At 38.9% G+C, this 17111-nt stretch overlaps 1 protein-coding gene across 2 annotated transcripts; it reads left to right on the forward strand.

The window, feature by feature from the left end:
- Positions 1-4446: 4446 nt before the first annotated feature.
- Positions 4447-16687, forward strand: SDR42E2 (short chain dehydrogenase/reductase family 42E, member 2). 2 transcript variants are annotated; one of them, XM_010392470.4, is made up of 12 exons: positions 4447-4995; positions 7128-7363; positions 8233-8328; positions 9099-9159; positions 10926-11044; positions 11398-11473; positions 12490-12572; positions 13093-13230; positions 14296-14361; positions 15155-15218; positions 15541-15614; positions 15817-16687. In XM_010392470.4, exons 2-12 carry the CDS (start codon positions 7133-7135, stop codon positions 16018-16020), a joined length of 1212 nt encoding a protein of 403 aa, XP_010390772.2. In that variant the 5' UTR covers positions 4447-4995; positions 7128-7132; the 3' UTR covers positions 16021-16687. The 2 variants fall into 2 exon arrangements, with proteins under 2 accessions (XP_010390772.2, XP_039415963.1); XM_039560029.1 differs by lacking the exon at positions 15541-15614 and having other exon boundaries at positions 15817-15995.
- The last annotated feature ends 424 nt before the right edge of the window (positions 16688-17111 follow it).

The following is a 17111-nucleotide window of genomic DNA, read 5'->3' on the forward strand; positions in this document are numbered from 1 at the left end:
AGGCTGGTCAGCCCTGCTACCTCCTCAGAGCAGCTCCTTCCTTTAAAATACAGATTCTGTCTCCTTACTACCTACCTGGAAACTCCCATCCTACCTGCTCCCATCAGTCTGAGGGCTGCTCAGCCAGGAAGACATTTTCAGGAGATGCCTCAGTGGGGATGACCTGAGTAATACTCGGTTTGTGACCTCAGTGTCAATCTGTCAGCTCTGTGTCATTCGCTTTCCTGGTTTGTGCTTGCTGGAATGCAACTCACTGTATTCAAGACATAATAAAAGAGGAGTTTTATAATTGACCAAATGCATATTTTTCTGCCAGCTCGTTTGCAAGTCATGTCATTGCTGTGACTCACTGAATATGCTGATTTGTGTGCAATGAATTAAAGACAAATGGCTAAAGCAGTTACTACCTCCACGTGTGCGACCCCTTCAAAAGAGTGCTGCTTTCACAGCTGGGAATTTCCGTGGGGAGCAGCTCATGTACTGCTATAATTTCCAGTTTCCAGATGCTGAGCTGGGTTTAACTGGTGCAGATGTTCACAAACCATTCCTTAGCAAGGACTGGCAGTTCAGGAACTCCTTTGTGCATGGTTCAGCCTTAGCTGCTTCAGGGGACAGCTTCCAGAAGAGGGGTGGGACAGCTTGGCCAAGTAACAAATTCCTCCATCGAAATATGCCTGAATTTGAGTCACCTCCAGCAGTTCATGCTGCTTCAAAGGAAGGTAATGGCAGTGTGTGGTGTCCTTTAGAATTCTGTTCAGTAAGAATTTCTCTGTGTCCTGTAAGCATGTTGCTATTACTAGCATGTATCTAGATCTGTAACCACAAAGTTCCAAGACTTTAGGCACCCAAATGTGTCAATACGACTAAGTCACTGGAATTTTCATTGAATCATTTAAATGCATCTAAATCAGATGTATATCAGGTGTATATTTCATTCCATTGAACTTTGATCCTCTGTGAAGCCATCTCAAACAGATGCTTATGAGATGTTTGCTTCCTGATTAGTTAAATAATATGAAGAGAGAGGAAGAAGGGAAAATTCAATTCCAGAAAATTGCCAGCATCAGAAAATACCCTTTTCCTTCCCTGTCTGTTACAATAATGATCATTTAGGTTTTAAGTATAGAAGTAATTTATAAGGAGACTGATAATCCCTGACTCATATTATATGAGACTTCATCTGTTAGAATCTTAAATGCTACCCAGAATTTGGTCAGTAGCTTAGGCAGACCTTGTAAGCCACAAGTTTATATCCTTTCAGTGACATGGGCTGCCTCTGTCACCATGGCCACTCCCAACGTGGTACCAAGGCTTTTCCAAATAGAGAAAAAACTAGCAAATAACAAACCTGTTGGAAGTGGGGTTATAATCTCTTTCAAACTTGCATCTGTATAGTTTGTTTGACACTTTTGTTGTCTCTGATTCCTGTGTGTAGCAAGCCAGGCTGTGATCCCTGCTAATTGTATAGAAACATGCCTTTATTCAGTACAATGTAACACAGTATTTTTATTTTTGATGCATTTGTATTCCTTCCCTTCAAATTTTGCATAAACTCTCCTCTTCTTTAACAAGACCCAAGGGCTAATACAGGGATGTTCATTGGTGCTGTGAGAAGTTGCTTTGTTTCTTCCTGTAATTCCATCCTGACTTGGCAATGCAGGCTCAGAGTTATCATTTCATTTGACCTGTAAATCAATCTGTGTAACATGCAAAGTAACCACGAATGCAAAGGAGATGAGAACAAAGTCATTTGAAAAGCATTTTATGTGGCACGTTCCAAGGCTGTATTTATGTGTGCTTTATTCCCTCCATGAGGAAACAGTGAAATATGCAGAACTGTAACACAAATACACAAAGAAACAGGGAAAAGGAAGGAGAGAGAATATTTATGTATGTTAATGAAGAATGGAGGGATTTAAGAAGAACCTGATCTCTTAGCTTTGCAGCGAGGAATAAGGATCTGCATCTTCTTTTCATTTCTGGCCTGGACTTAGAGCATGACATGGGTAAGTTGCTTTGCCTCTGTGTCTTACTCCTCTAACTTAGCAAGGAATGTGAAGAATGTTGTATTATCATAACACTTTGGGTATTATATTTGTTGTTGCATTAATGTTGTGTTGGTAAGCGTTCTTAAGGATGACTTCATGCCTTAGAAATATTTGATATGTACCAATGTTTAGCATTTGGTTATATGAAAAATATTCTGAAGCTTCCTTTCACAAATTCAGATCCCACGATTTATCTTTATGACCAAAAATTATAAGCACAGCTAGACATAATTAGAGTTCTATTCTTTTCCTCTTTTCCATTAACATTTCAAGACCTGATTTAAATGTTTTTTAACATTTTTTATCTTCTCTCACATAAAGAGTGAACGTCTTACTGTTGACAGTTCCCTTCTCTCGGCTCTCTGTTGTTTTAGACTCAGTCCTTGTTATGAGGGTGATTGTTTTTGTAGTCACAAAGAGATAAGTACCCTTAGTCAGAAGTACTTACACCCTACAACAGCTCTGCCCAGACTCCTCTGGAGCTGCAGAGGGGATCAGTGCTCTGGCACCCTGTCCAAACGAGTCTCACCACTCTGAGTTCACAAACTGTCAGTACCTGTGATGGGGCATCTGCATGTGAACAAGTGCACAAGGAGGTGCTCAAACACATGGCAAGCTTGGACAACTCTACTAATTGAGGGCTTAGATTCTGAAAATTTTAGTACGTTAAATGAAGAGAGGGTATTTTTTATATTGCAGCTATTTCAGCAAAACCCTGTCCTTGAGTAGCTTTAAGAGAGCTTAGTCTCTTCTTTTCTGCTATTCCTCTGCCCTTGGGCCCTCCAGAACGTCCCATCCTGCCTGTGACTCACGCCAAATATCCGGCTGTCACCTTAACTCACACCTCTGTCAAGCTCTTCATGCTCTGGTTACGTCTGTTAAAGGCTCCTTTCTGCATAGTATCTGCCACACTTGAAAACCATTCTTCAGGTTCCTGTTAGCTCACAGCTGGAGCACAGCTCCTGTTCTGTGGCCTGGGAGGGCAGAGCTGTGAAGTTCACAGGACCTGTTGAGTGACAGAGACTCAGACCTGGTCTCCACATCTGCCTTCTGGGCCATGGTTTGAAACCCCGCTGGGGTCCAGGACCCAGCAGTGCCCAGAACTAGCACAGGGACCAGGCTTTGGAGACAGAGATTGTCTTGTCTGTCTTATGCCAAATCCTCCTTACTCAATTCAGGCTTGGCTCTACCAGCATGTGATTTGAAATGAACTTGTGTAAGTTCCTGGGTTCCTCTATGAAACAGTGTAATTACATTTCAACATTGCTTTACCATGTGGATGTCAGTAACATTTTGGTAAGCCAACACAACATTTCAGAAATGTGGACCTTCTCCATGTAAATAAATGGACAAACTGTCTGACACCTTCCTGCTGTATTTTATAGTCATCTGCTACAAGTACTGGATGTTTTGTTTCTTTCTATGTGGCTACATGACCTATGACTGGTCACAGGAGAAAAAGTAGAAAAAGGCAGTATAGAATTGAGATTCAAGACCAAAAGCAAGCTCCAATCTTAATGCAGCAGCTTTTCTCCTTGTAACTTTAGCTTCTGTTTCTTTCAGAAATACTAAGCAGGATTCATTGAATAAAATATGGGCACCCCTCTTTACTAAAGATAAGAGAATAAGCATAACAGGAGAGGTACAAAATACCAGTTCTGAGAACTCCTCTGAGGTGTCCCCTTCTTGCCAAGGTGGAAACCAAAGCCAAGTTAAAATACTCTTTGTTAAATTTCACTGAAGAGTGAGGGATTGATATCCCCTGAATAAGCTGACCAGCTGCTTTGACTTGTGAAGGAGCTCTGGAATAGTTCAGCGAGAGAATGGGCACTTTATTTCTTGCATTAAATGGGGAAAACTGTCAGTGCTGTGGACAGCTCAAAACAGAGAATTTGGTGTTCTTGGGGGTTTTACTGTGAGCTGACCTTGTCACCCAGCAATCCAAGAAGTGCAGATTAATTTGACAGGTTCAAAGGTGCCGGTTCTAATGCCGACTGTAGGGACTTTGGAACATACATGTTATGCTAAGATACATTTTCCTAGGTGTCAGTTTGAGTTCTTGTCAGCACATGAACATTAAATTACATTTAAATTGCAATTGGTTACCTATGAACTTGAGATATTTCTAACATGCCAACACTGAAAATTGTAGTAATTTATATTTAGATGTGGGAGTGTTTCTTTAGCATCTTAACTACTGTTTTGAGACTTAATTTTAGACACACCCATTTAAAAATGTTGGCTTTGATTTCTCATTGTTTAATTTGCAAAAGCATATGTGTTTTAAAAGTGCTTTAAAACCTTAGGACAGAGAACATAAATAATTATTAATAATTTCATTAATTCATTTTTCGCATTATTTAACAGTAAATCACCTTTTCCTGTTCTGGTGTGCACAAGGTAGTTTATTACCTTCATTCATCTTGGAAGGCAGAGAACAACCCTTGTGCCTCTCTGCAAATACAAAACTGGGTTGGGGATGGAGATAGAAAAGTCAGGATGCAAGTGCTGTGTAGCACTGCCAAACAGGATTTTTGTTTCTTCTCTAGTACAGTTCTTCTCTATCCACAGGAAAACTCTAGTACAGTTTATCTACAGAATAACAATATACCAAGGGTATATTTCTGTTGTGTAGTGTCGTACACTTTTACCAGGTCAGTGAGAGGTACCATCCTGTTAAGAATGGTCTGATGTGGAGAAATTTTTTTTTTCCTGAAAAGGAACATAAATTATGTACTAATTAAGCCCTGCCCTTTTTTGGCTCCCAGCCCAACCACCAGCTACAAAGGAGCAGGAACAGCAAAAGGCCTGAGCACACGTGAACTTCTCTGTCTGCCTGAGAGTACCTGATGCCCTTGAGTCACGGATTGTCCAGCCAAGAGAGATCTCACCCTCCTACCTGGACAGGAAGGACTGGGACAGTGCTGACAGCAGGATTCTACCACAGGTACTTACTACTACTTTGGCTATTTTTAAATATCTGATATGTTTGACTCTAACTTTTTATGGGAAGTAATTAGAACACTTCTGGTATTTGAAATGACAGTAGGGGAGCTACGAGCAACTCACACTGCATGTGCTGCATGAGATGCTTATCATGCAGAATACATTAATAAATCAGAATGGCTCCTATAAATTCAGAGAAAAAAGAGCTACTGATTCTGGAAAGAATTATTTTTTTGAAGAAAGTTGTTTACATTTGAAATTTGAAAACAATTTTCTAATTCCATGAAGCAGATTAATATATTAATGCTATTAGTGCTTTTTAAGAGATTTCTAAAAAAAAAATCTTTAAGCTCTTTTATGTGACCTCCAGCTTACTTAAATCTTCATGAGATACTAATGACAAGTATTCAAATATATACCATTTGTCAAATGTCTTTCTGTAGTATATGTGATAAGCTTAACTTTAGGTCTCCTTACAGTGTATAAAAAGATGCTTTTTCTCAGAAGACAAGGCAAAAGAATTTTATATGGCTTAAGACTCCTGCATAGCATAATCCAGGAGTACAAATTTATGTCTCCTTGCTTGAACAAGACAGCGTACTTTTTTTAGTTGTATTATATTAGTTCTAGTTTAAATTCTGTTTTGAAATGTGGATTATTTTTCATTTTTGAAATGTCAGGATGTTTTTCAACATAAGGAGCTTGTGTTTTACACTGTTATGCCACTCACCTTGCTGAATTGAGTGAACTGACATTGGTGTTAAAGCCATGTAACAGCATGGAGAATACAGTAATTTCCTGTGTCTGAAATCTAAAAATCAATATATAAAATAAGAAAAATATCGCAAACAAAATTATAAAATATTAACTAAGCAATAGCAAAGGTAGTCTATAATTTTGTGTGCTGTGGCTGCATTTTGTGTTACTTTTCTAGAATTTTTTTGTCACCCTGGAAGTGACAGAGATGCCAGCTACCAGCCATGCCCAGTTTCTGCCTGAGCTCTGCTGAAGCCTGGTGTAAATGGCTGAGAGCGAGCTGTACTTAACTATGAGGTTCCTCTCATATGAGGACCTCTCCCCCTATGAGAAAACCAAAATAATCTGCAGAGATTGGGTCCATATTCCTGTAATAGCCTGCAGGCACTCAGTTTGGCTCCCACTTTACAGTGACATGACTGATTTCAGATTTATTTCTTCTGGGTTTCTGTTTGGGGGTGTAACAGCCTAGAACCTAATGTGCAAAGGCCAAGCATGGAATTAGGACAACAGGGGCTCTCTGTGTGGGAGAATTAAATGGACTCATTTCTTGGACAACACTGTGGTCTGGAATACCAGTCACTTGAGGTACAGAAGATAAGTGAATTTCTAAACAGAAGTGATTAATGTAGAATAAACCAATTTGCAATACAGAACAAGGTGTACAGATGGGTAACTCCCATGGAGTTGTTATCCTAGAATGATACTCTAATCCGTTTTCCCAAGTAGATGAACCCACAGGGCAGATGGCTTATCTCTTCTGCCCCTTGTCAGTTTAGCTGTCTTTGAATGCCTGTCGAGAAAATTTTGGTCAAAAGTTAGTGAGAACTGGACAGAAAACAAAATATATTTCATGTATAACCAGAAAAGCTCAAAATGGTAACAAATTTTTATCATTGCTGAAGACCCAAATGTGAAATAAAGTGAATTTTAAAAGTAGAATGAATCCTTCCTTATATTCCTTATCTAATGTCTTGGTTTATTTTCCTGAGTAGTAGGATAACATCTATTTGGCATTAATGTATCAGAAGTTAATGAGTTTTCAAGGGTAAAATGTTTGATTGAACCAAGCATTCAAAAATGCAATCATAGCTGTTAAGGTTAGGTAATTATAATGGCTCTAAAATTCTGTAATTTCTCTTCATTCTATATAATATGACATTTAGTGATATGAGGAAAAGACTAAATCTTGGAATATAAAAGTATTCAGACTCATTACACATTATACATAGCCCATCAGCGAAATTATGAATTTATACATTTTAAACTTATTAAGATAATAAAACTAGTATAGGACCATTGTAATGTGAAAGTAATTGAAATGACCCAGATCTCAGAGCACTATGCAGGAATTTTCAAGAGATTTCTCTGTTGCAGTCGTGATGCCAGAGGGGTTCACAGAAGAGCTCCACAGCAGCCAACCCTGTGAGAGCCAAGTGACAGAGCCTGCTGGGCTGCTGGCTGCCAGGAGCACCAGGACAATGGTGACAGGAGGTGGGGGCTACCTGGGATACAATCTGGGATGTGCCCTCGTTAGCTCAGGAGTTGCTGTTGTGCTGTTCGATGTACGGAAACCTAAATGGGAAATTCCAAGCGGAGCGGATTTTTTCAAGGTATGTTACATGTCTGATGCTTCATTGTCAAGGCTTCCTCTTAAGGACCTTTGATTAAAACATTTACTGAAAAGCCTTTCAGGACAAGTTCATTACAGGAAATAATATAGTATCTAATATTTGGAAATATCTGAATTCTGAACACCAAGGTACTATATTTTTATTGATATCTGTATGTATGGGGAGTACTGTTAATGTAGCATTACCTGGTATACAAAAATGCAATATAATACTCTAACCCCACCATAGCATTTAATACTAGATACAGGTGTGTTCAGTGATAAATGGAATTTCATAAATGTGATTGTAATACACTAATGTACACTAAATAAAGTATTAAATCCATATAGAGTGTACTAGGGTTTTCACTCTTGTGTAAAACTGTAATTAAAGTTATCATACAGTGCACCACAAATAAACCTTAAAAAGAGACATTTGTGAAGGCAGCACAGATCGGGTGTCAAGGTGCCAACAGAAACGGGGTTCTCTTATTTGGTGATTCCAAGGCAAACAGCTGAACCCTTCCTGCTGTGATTTATTGTCCCTGGGGCTCGATTCTCCAGCCCTTGCTGCTCCCATTCAAGTCAAACAAGTTTTGCCAGCCTGGAGGCTGCAGGACTAAGCGTGAAAATACGCATTATAATCAAAGCCAACAAGAGTCATCTTTGTTTTGCAACAAAATACTGGCAAAATTCTTAGTCATTGATTTTTCTGCCTTGTTCATAATGTTTTATTTAATTGTTGTTAAGTACTGTGAAAAATAGACCAGAATAGCTTTAGATTTTCCTTACTGGCCATAGTTAATATAGTTCTAGAGAGAATGTAAGGAGCTCTGCCTGTCAAAACTCCATTCTTTTCTCATTTTACAGGGTGATGTGAGGGACTATGAAGCAGTGTTCAAAGCATGTGAAGGGGTTGACTGTGTTTTCCATGTAGCTGCATGTGGAATGTCAGGATTGGAACAAGCAAGTACCATTCTCCTAAAGTTTTCTTTGGTTACTTTGAGAAAGAAAAAAATTGTCTGCAAGTAACAAAGAATGTAATTTTATGGTATTTATGTCAGACAGAAATTGTTATAAAGGTCAAGTCATCCATACAGGCAACAAGGGAGGTATTCCTTAAATAATAGAAGTCAAAGTGGGAAAGCAACGTACTACAAAATATTCTAGAAAAATGAGATCACAGTTTTAAGATCTTGGATAAGAAGGTACAGTCTTTTTCTCTGATCTGAAGAAGAGTGACAGCATTGCTCTAAAACTAATACTGATGCATTTTCTTGTGAATTCAGTCATGAGGAAACAGACTTCAATCAATATGTTATGCTGAATAACAGTGATATTCACAGAGGGTGTTATCAAAAAAGTCATGAACCTACTGATTTATTTCTAGGAACAGGACAGATTGCCACTGGAACAAGAACTTGTGAAAGCTTTGAGGGAGCATAACCCTGCCTGTAATTCTTGTTTCTATATCATGGATTATCTGGGGTGTGACAAAATATTGAAGCATTGCTATTTCCCTTTAGATGCATTTTATCTTTCATTTTCAGCTTTCTTTACTCATACACTAAACAAGACAATAAACACGAGAACTGCTAGAAATCACTGTATGTCAGACAGAACTGTAACAAATATTATAAAAAGGCCTCAGCTATTCTAGATCTGGCAATTTTAACCATCATATTGTGAATGTTACTTGTTTGATTAATTATATCTTGTGCAAACTTTATTTCTAGCTTCAAAAGAAAGATCAGATTGAATCCATAAATGTTGGCGGCACAAAAATAATAATTGATGGTAGGTACCTAGATTTTCTTTCTCTGCATCTGATCCAAACCATGAATTAAAAAAACTTTCTAACTGGATGTTTCCTGTGAAGATCAGGCACTAAAATGAGGCTCTTCTCTCCCTCCTGTCAGAGCATGATGTAAACCTGGGTGTGCTGGCCCCAAGCAGGTAGACTTGCCACTGGTTTGAACTGGGGATAGATTTTCAGTGGACTTCATTCCTTGGCAGTCCAACTAAAGCTCTCTTCCATGTACTGGTTAATTTTTTTCCCTTTACTCTATGTAATGGAGCAGTGTTATCCTCTTTCCTCATAGAACTAAGATGAGAGCTGTTGTACTGTTTGTTGTATCATAAACATTTGGTAGCAGGCACCATAGAAGTATATTTAGCTATTATTTTATCACATTAATACAGAAAATCTTCCATCCTTTCTGCTCATCTGTGATCCCTTTTTATTACATACTGATTTTTAACTACTGTCTCTGCAAGATGCCAGTAGATCTCTTTCAGTATATTCAATTCCAGAAAGAATGTTTTCCAAGTCTACTGTAAATACCAAAGCTACTTTCTCTTTGTTTTTCTTTCAAAAACCAAATGGGGGGAAAGAAAAAAAAAAGGCGTAAAAATGGCAAGATCAGTTTTTATTTAGACTAATTTTCATGCTGCCTGTGTGTTATTTCTGGAAAAAAATGCAGAAATGGAATAGTAGGCAAGTAAAGCTCTAAATGAGTTAGAAGGAAGAGTTGCCACATATTCCCTTCTTCCCACCCCAACCTCCAAACCCACAGAAACACGTCATGTCAAATTTCCATAGGTTCCCAGCAAATCAGGAGGCTGGGAGGAGCATGAACCTGTTCATCTACATTTTAATAATACACCTTATTATTGTATTTTTTCCCAAATATTTACAACAATAATTAACATTTATGATTTTCAAAATGAGCCAATGAACCAGCTGGAAAGACTGCCCTGTACATTCTAAACATTCCTGACTTTGAATATTAATTCACTTCCATTTTAGGAATATTGTTAAATAAAAAGGAAATGTACATTATTCAAGTTTGCAATGACATATATGCAGCAGAATTTAGCTACACAAGACTGAAATCTGTAATTAAGTCTTTGTTTTGCAAATAACATTAATTTTCTTTGTATTTGAAGCACTGCTGATTATACACCAGCAGGGTGTGTTTTCCTGTTAACACATCATTTGTCACTTATGAGCAGACTGAGACAAAGGCAGTTTTGTGGCATGTGGGCAGAGCTGGCCTGTGCTCCTGTGTGACTGCATGTTCCATCAAATGGGGTGCAAGAGGCAGCTCATGGGACCCAGGGCAAAGCCTTGGAGTGGCTGGTCCCCACAGCACTGCCCCAAGGGCTGTCCCACACCAATGTTCTTACTCATCTCCTTTGTATTCAATTTGTAAAATGAACGTGTTTTAAGAAAGGTTTCTCAAGGAGGAGTTTTTCCCCCATGAAGATAATTCCTCTATCCAGTTGATGACTGCAAACCAGTGATATGATAGTTACAGGTATGTCATCATGAAACATTTGGTGACCACAAGGTGTAATATTCACATAGCAGATATTTGGGATGAAAAATTCCAGCTGAATGGAAGATAATATTATATTAAATGATAAGGTAATGTTAAAATTGAAATAATACTTTTTTTCTATAAACATAATGTTTGTTTTCAAAAAGAAAATCTGCCAGTTCAGTTATTTCTCCCTCTTTATTTTTGTTTTAAAATAATTTATTTTGTGTATCATTGTAGTCTGCAAACAAAGAAATATCCCTAGACTGATATATACCAGTACAGTGAATGTGGTGTTTGGAGGGAATCCTATAGAAGAAGGAGATGAAGAAACTGTACCATATTTTCCACTGGAAAAGGTACTTTGTTCATGGGATGGTGTGGCATTTACTGTGCTCCAAAGGGTAGATTGTGCCAAGGCTGTTCTGAGAGCAGTTGTTTCACTGCAGATGTTCTCAGTACATTCAGCTCAAGAAGTGAGTTAAATAAATACTAATGGACTTAAATTCCCTCTGAAGCTAAGCTTGTGCCACTAATTTTTAAGTCTGTTAAGTTTTTTGTCATAGACAAACTATGTATTTACTAAATCTTATTATTTCTAGTTTTGTTTTGCTCAGCTGATACCTGTGAGCTGGCTAGATTGAAATGTTGTCAGTCAGAAACAGTAAGTTTAATATAATTTAACAATTATCTTATTCTGCTTTCTTTATAGCAATTTAATCATTATTCTAGAACCAAGGCAATTGCAGACCAAATGGTTCTTGCTGCTAATGGAACTTTACTAAAAGGTACATATAAAGTATTTGGGGGTATTCTATCATTAGGAGTGCTAATGGGCATTCCTTTCTCTGGTTGCTCCTTTATCAATAGGATACTTTAACTGAAATAAGGATTTATTTGATTCTACTCCTCTCTTTGGTGGATAATTAGCTGTTCTGATAATACCAATCTGTCAGCACTGTCCAATGGGTCCTTCTTGTAATCCCACGGCTCACAAGTGTCTGGGGAAGAATAGCCCCAGTTTCCTAAAGAGATTGGTAATATCAGGGACATGTTGACTTCTAGTCAACATGAATAGTTGTGGCTAAAAATCTATCTGAACATGGCAAGGGAAATACGTCTCCTTGCTTTTAGATACATATTTTGCTATTCCTACTGATTTCTCTTAACAGAAAAGTTGGCAAACGTAAGCTAGGTGGGGATTCAATTTTAGCATCCTTGATTAACTACTGAGCAAATGCCTATGACCTGATATTCTTGGCCGTATGAAAGGTGTCATTGTGCCTGTTCTCAGGAGTCAGAGGAGTCTGCTTACTCATTCACATGTCAATCTTAAGAGTATTAATTTTGATTTACAATATTCAAACTCATTTGAAAGCCTCTGTTTAGGAGCCTTCTTCCATTCCTTTATGGCGCCCTTGATCTGCAAGCAAGCACGGAGTCTGGATATAGCAAATTGAGTGGTCTGTTTCCAGTATTGCACATGTCTAGAGTAGACAAATATAAGTTGTAAACGTCTCTCTGTAATAAATAGAAAAAGTCAATCAAGCAGGAGGAAAGTTTGATTTGTCCTGTTCCTATTCAAACTCTTACGGGATTTGGTTTTCCAGGCTGCTAAGCTCAGGTCTGTCACTGCTACTGAATTCAGTTTTGCACAACAATGAAATCAGGTTCCCAGGAAGCTGAACCACACGGAATGGTCAGACTGAGCCTTAATTTTGAAAGTGTAAAATTCAGACAGTATGTGTCAACCGTATGTTGCCATCACAGCTGTCTAACAGTCACCTGTTGCTCTCTCTCCAAGGAGGGGACAAGCTCCACACATGTGTGCTTCGCCCACCGGGCATCTATGGACCAGAAGAGCAGCGGCACCTGCCTCGAGTAGCCGTATGTGTTTTGTAGTCAGCTCTGGAGGACACCACGAGTAGTTGTAAGGGCATAACACAAGTGGGGTACCTTGATTGCAGTTCTTAACCATTCCTGCAGGAATGTGGTGAAAGCTCAGGGACAGGTGCTGTGGTGCAGGGTAACAAACAGCAGGAAAGCAGCACTGCGGGCCAGGGTCAAGCTGGGCTTTTCAGTGAAAAGAGAAAATGGAAGGCTGAAATGCCATAGCAAAAGAAGTAGGTTTGCATCCCTATTGTTTAATGGAAATACTGTCTTTTAAATATGCACTTTAGTTTCTGCTAAACAGTATAATGTCACCATATTTTGCCACTGCCTATCAGTGCAACCATCTTTGATTTACAAAACCACCCACTAGTTGGATTTTTTCTTGTGACACCTTTCTTGTGTTGCAATTGTACACAAATACAGCAAGTTACAAGTATTTGGGTTGACACAAAATTAATGTTATACTGCATAATAAAGGTATAATGTAGTTATCTCATGTTTTCCGTTTCTACAGATAAATATCCAGCGGAGACTTTTTAACTTCAAATTCGGGAATCACAAAGTTCAGATGAACTGGGTTCACATAGGAAATCTAGTGCAAGCTCATTTACTGGCTGCTGAGGCTCTCACCTCTGAGAAGGGCTATGTAGCGGTAAGTAAACAATATAATCATTGTGAGTTCTCAAACAAGTTTTGATGTTTTGAGACCAAAGAGTCTCCAAAAAGTCATATGCTAAATTCTCTAAAATGGTGTGTGGCTCCACAAGCACATAGACACGAGCAAAATGTATTTGCATTTGCACTATCTTGATGATGTTTTTGTTTGGTTTGAAAAGACACAATTTCCTGGGTTACTGGAAGAAACTGTATTTTTAACTAGCTTAATATATTCACCATTACACAAATCTATATATCCTGTTCTCTTGAAAATAGGTTCTGATCCTAGATGCATAAAATTTAGAGCAATCGTTCTGAGGCATTCCAGTTGAATTTTCAGAGCTGAAAATTCCAAAAAGAGATGTACAAAATTAATGGACAATTTTAAAAGGTTTTTCTTTTTGTTCTACTGGTCATAATTGCAACAGCAATCTGAGGACTGTGAAGCATTAGAGAACTGACAACGTTGCAGCAGCTGCTGCATTCACAGTTCTTGAAGGTACCAGATTTATTTACATTGGTAGGAACATACAGACAACAGGTAGACACAGGCGAACATCTCTCCGTGTGTTTTCTATTAGTTCAGTGCTTGGAAGCCTCACAGCTGTTTTAGATTGATGTCACTCCCAGAGTCCCAGGTTTGCTTGGGGTGCTCAGGTGTTCCTGGTACTCAGAGCTGGGCAGACCCCTCATCCAGAGCACAGCCGGAACTTGACCTCAGAGCTGTGTTTGTTAAATGTTGTCAGTGCTGCCCCTTCTGTTGCACTCACAAAGGTAATTCTGTGCCCTGCACATCATGAAGAACATAGTGCTCCAACAGCTGGGCTACTACAGGGGGAAACTGAGCTCTGATCTACACTACAGCATGGTTAATCATCATGAGCTCTACCACCACTGTGGGGTTACTGCAGTGAAGCCCCGTGAAGGCAGTTTGCTCTGTGTACATTCACCCTGTGCATGTTGCTCACAAAATCATGACATGTAGGTAGGTATGAGAGAGACAGAAAATGCCATCCTGTGCACAGTGTTTTGTCACTGTTTTTCTCTGCTTCTTTACCAGAGTGGTCAGGCTTATTACATCCACGATGGTGAAAATGTCATCTTCTCTGAGTGGATCGTGCCTTTGGTATGTACTGCACAGCCCTGCAGCTCCCAGCACCGCGTGGGCAAAAGTCCTGTCACTGACTGATACACCAGACCAACTAAATGAAGTTCAGTGCACAGGAATTACTGAATTACTTAACATTAAACTCAGTCCTATTCTTCCTGATTATCCCAAAGTTCCACTGGTGTTAAGGGAAGTTTTGGATATATGTAACTGGAGTTTGGCCTTACTGCTTTGAGAGGCCCAGAACCTGCTGCAGAACAGCAACATTTCATGAAGCAAACCCACAGTGCACAGCAAGCTCTGCCACTGGCACCTGGCAGGACTCTTACAACCATTGCTTATCCCTTTGTTCGGGCACCAGCTGCAGCACAGAAGGGAAGCCCATTCAGAATCCTATCTTAGAAGCTAAAAAGACACAACACTATATTTTCAGAAATATCAGGCTGGGATTCCAGGAGCATGCCAAGGTTTGATCCTGCAATGCCATCACAGAAAATGACTGCAGTAGAACAGTGGGCCTGTATTTAATTGTAGTTCAGTATTCCAGTCTGGGTCACTTCCTTGGAAGTGGCCTTTTATTCCCCTTTACTGTACAATTGCAGATGAAGGGTGGGAGATGGACACCAAAGAATGAGAAGTGGGTTTCAACTGCATTTCTTACCACCAGTATTGACAGGGAGACTAGCTGGAAAAAAAAGTTTAGATACAAGTTTTATAAACACTCTTTTATTTTTTTCCATTTTCATGCCTCATTGATACCCTCAATTTGGTATAAGTTCTCTGTTATTCTTTCCTTTTATACCCTTTTTAGTTTGAAAAACTAGGCTACAGGAAACCTTGGATACATATTCCTGTTCTCCTGGCTCATATAGCAGGTAAAAAAAAAAGAATATGTTCTTAATTATTGTGGGTTGTTTGATTTTTTTATTCCTATGAAGCTACATAGTGGTTTTATAAAATGCAGGGGCCCAAATTGAGGGAATTATTTAACTTAACATTATTTTAATTGAGAATAATCGCTTGTGCCATGTGGTATTAATTGTACCAGATAAAGTTTAAAGGCTAGTCATAAACTCATCATGTACTCTATAAATTAAACAGTGCCTTTTACCAGCAGGAATTACAGGATGTACAATGTCAGCATTGTCTCAGTTTATTGTTACCCAGATGTCTCATTAAGTAATTTTTGTTACACAGCCACTGTGATGGAATATCTGCACCTGATACTAAAGCCAGTTTTTAGCTTCACACCTTTCTTGACAAGGAATGAGGTAAATAGAATGAAAGAGATAATGTTTATATATTTCTGACTAAAATTCTCATTAGGTATGTGATACACCCTTTGGATTGTCAGCATTACAGCTCTGTTTTCTGTTCTGTTTCCATTGTAGTATCGTTGTTGATATATTCTCCTCCAAGTTCTAGAGAACTGGATATTAAAGTCACTTCCATAACTGTTCTTTTGGATTTTAGGTGTGGAATGTCACTGTAACTCACACTTTCCGAATAGACAAGGCACGAAATCAACTCGGTTACAAACCAAAGAAATTCTCATTCGCTGATTCTGTGGATCATTATCTGAAAACAAGACCTACCTGCCAAGAAGATCACACGTTCATTAAAATGGTGTTTGGTTTTGGCATTTTGTTAAGTTTGATCATTCTTTCTTTCTTCTAAAATCAAATAACCACCCACCTGTTCCAGGAAACCTCATTTTGTTTGAGTATTAATGATCTGGTTATAGTACATTCCTCAGCCACTCTGGACTTTCTTATTCATATTACTATGATGACACCTCTCCGATCTCATTAAGAAAGAAAGAAAATAACCCAAAAAGCAACTACAAAAGTGAAAACATAGGACGTATCAGGAAATGTTCTCCAAGAGCAACACACTTACATCAAAGGAGTTCACCACAAATGGGTGCAAGAATACTTTTAATGGCTCTTCATTAATTAATGGTTTCATGCTGGGAAGCATTTTCTAAAAATGATGATTCAGGAGGGTGAGAAGTTGGAAGAAGAGGAACTGTCACAGGACAACAGTGCTGTAACAAGTCCAGTAGCTCCAATGAAGAAAAGGGTGACTAAACAACTCTTCTGATGAAGCCACAGCTACAGCTACTGTCAGTTAGTCCGAGGAGCTACAGAGACCTGGGAAACAGTGCAAAAAATATGGAAAGTAAATATTTATAAATAATAGGTGATTAGAAGAATGAAAATCCTATTTATGTAAAAGTTTTATTGTGCTAAAGCTTTGTAAAAAATGTAGTAAGTATCATTATGTGTGTTTATAAATCAAATAATATGCTTTAAATGCAATAATAAATAATAACTGAACCAAATACTGTTTTTAAGGAGCTTGTGGGAAGGGGGTAGTTCAGCCAGCTGTTACTGCTCCCTGGAGTCACATTCACCACAACCACAACCCTGTAGCAGTGCTGGCCCACACCGTGTGTTCAGGGAATTGCATTTTGGGGTGAGCAGACAAGCCAAGGACCAAGACAGGAGTGAGAATCCAGACTCTCTCTTTTCCCCTTTCTTAAGGCTTACATCAGTTGCTTCATGGGTGGATTGCACTATGTGAGCCACCTGTGCTACATGTACACACCAGGTGTAGCCCTGACAAACCTTAAAGATGTTACGAGATTTTTCTTAGGAACCAGCTTTGTTCTGACCAGCGAGTTCTCCCTCTCTTGGTCCCCACATGAATCAGGAGCGCTGGATTTGCCACGGTAGGTCATGGAAGACAGTGATGGAAAAGCTCTG

Source organism: Corvus cornix, chromosome 14 (assembly GCF_000738735.6).
Source record: "Corvus cornix cornix isolate S_Up_H32 chromosome 14, ASM73873v5, whole genome shotgun sequence".
NCBI lineage: Eukaryota > Metazoa > Chordata > Aves > Passeriformes > Corvidae > Corvus > Corvus cornix.

Bases quoted from the DNA above. Each gene is read 5' to 3' on its own strand.
- SDR42E2 (XM_010392470.4), top strand. From the start codon at position 7,133: ATGCCAGAGGGGTTCACAGAAGAGCTCCACAGCAGCCAACCCTGTGAG. The intron at 9,160-10,925 runs GTAGGTACCTAG...GTATCATTGTAG, and splicing joins CACAAAAATAATAATTGATG to TCTGCAAACAAAGAAATATC. The intron at 11,045-11,397 runs GTACTTTGTTCA...CTTTCTTTATAG, and splicing joins CATATTTTCCACTGGAAAAG to CAATTTAATCATTATTCTAG.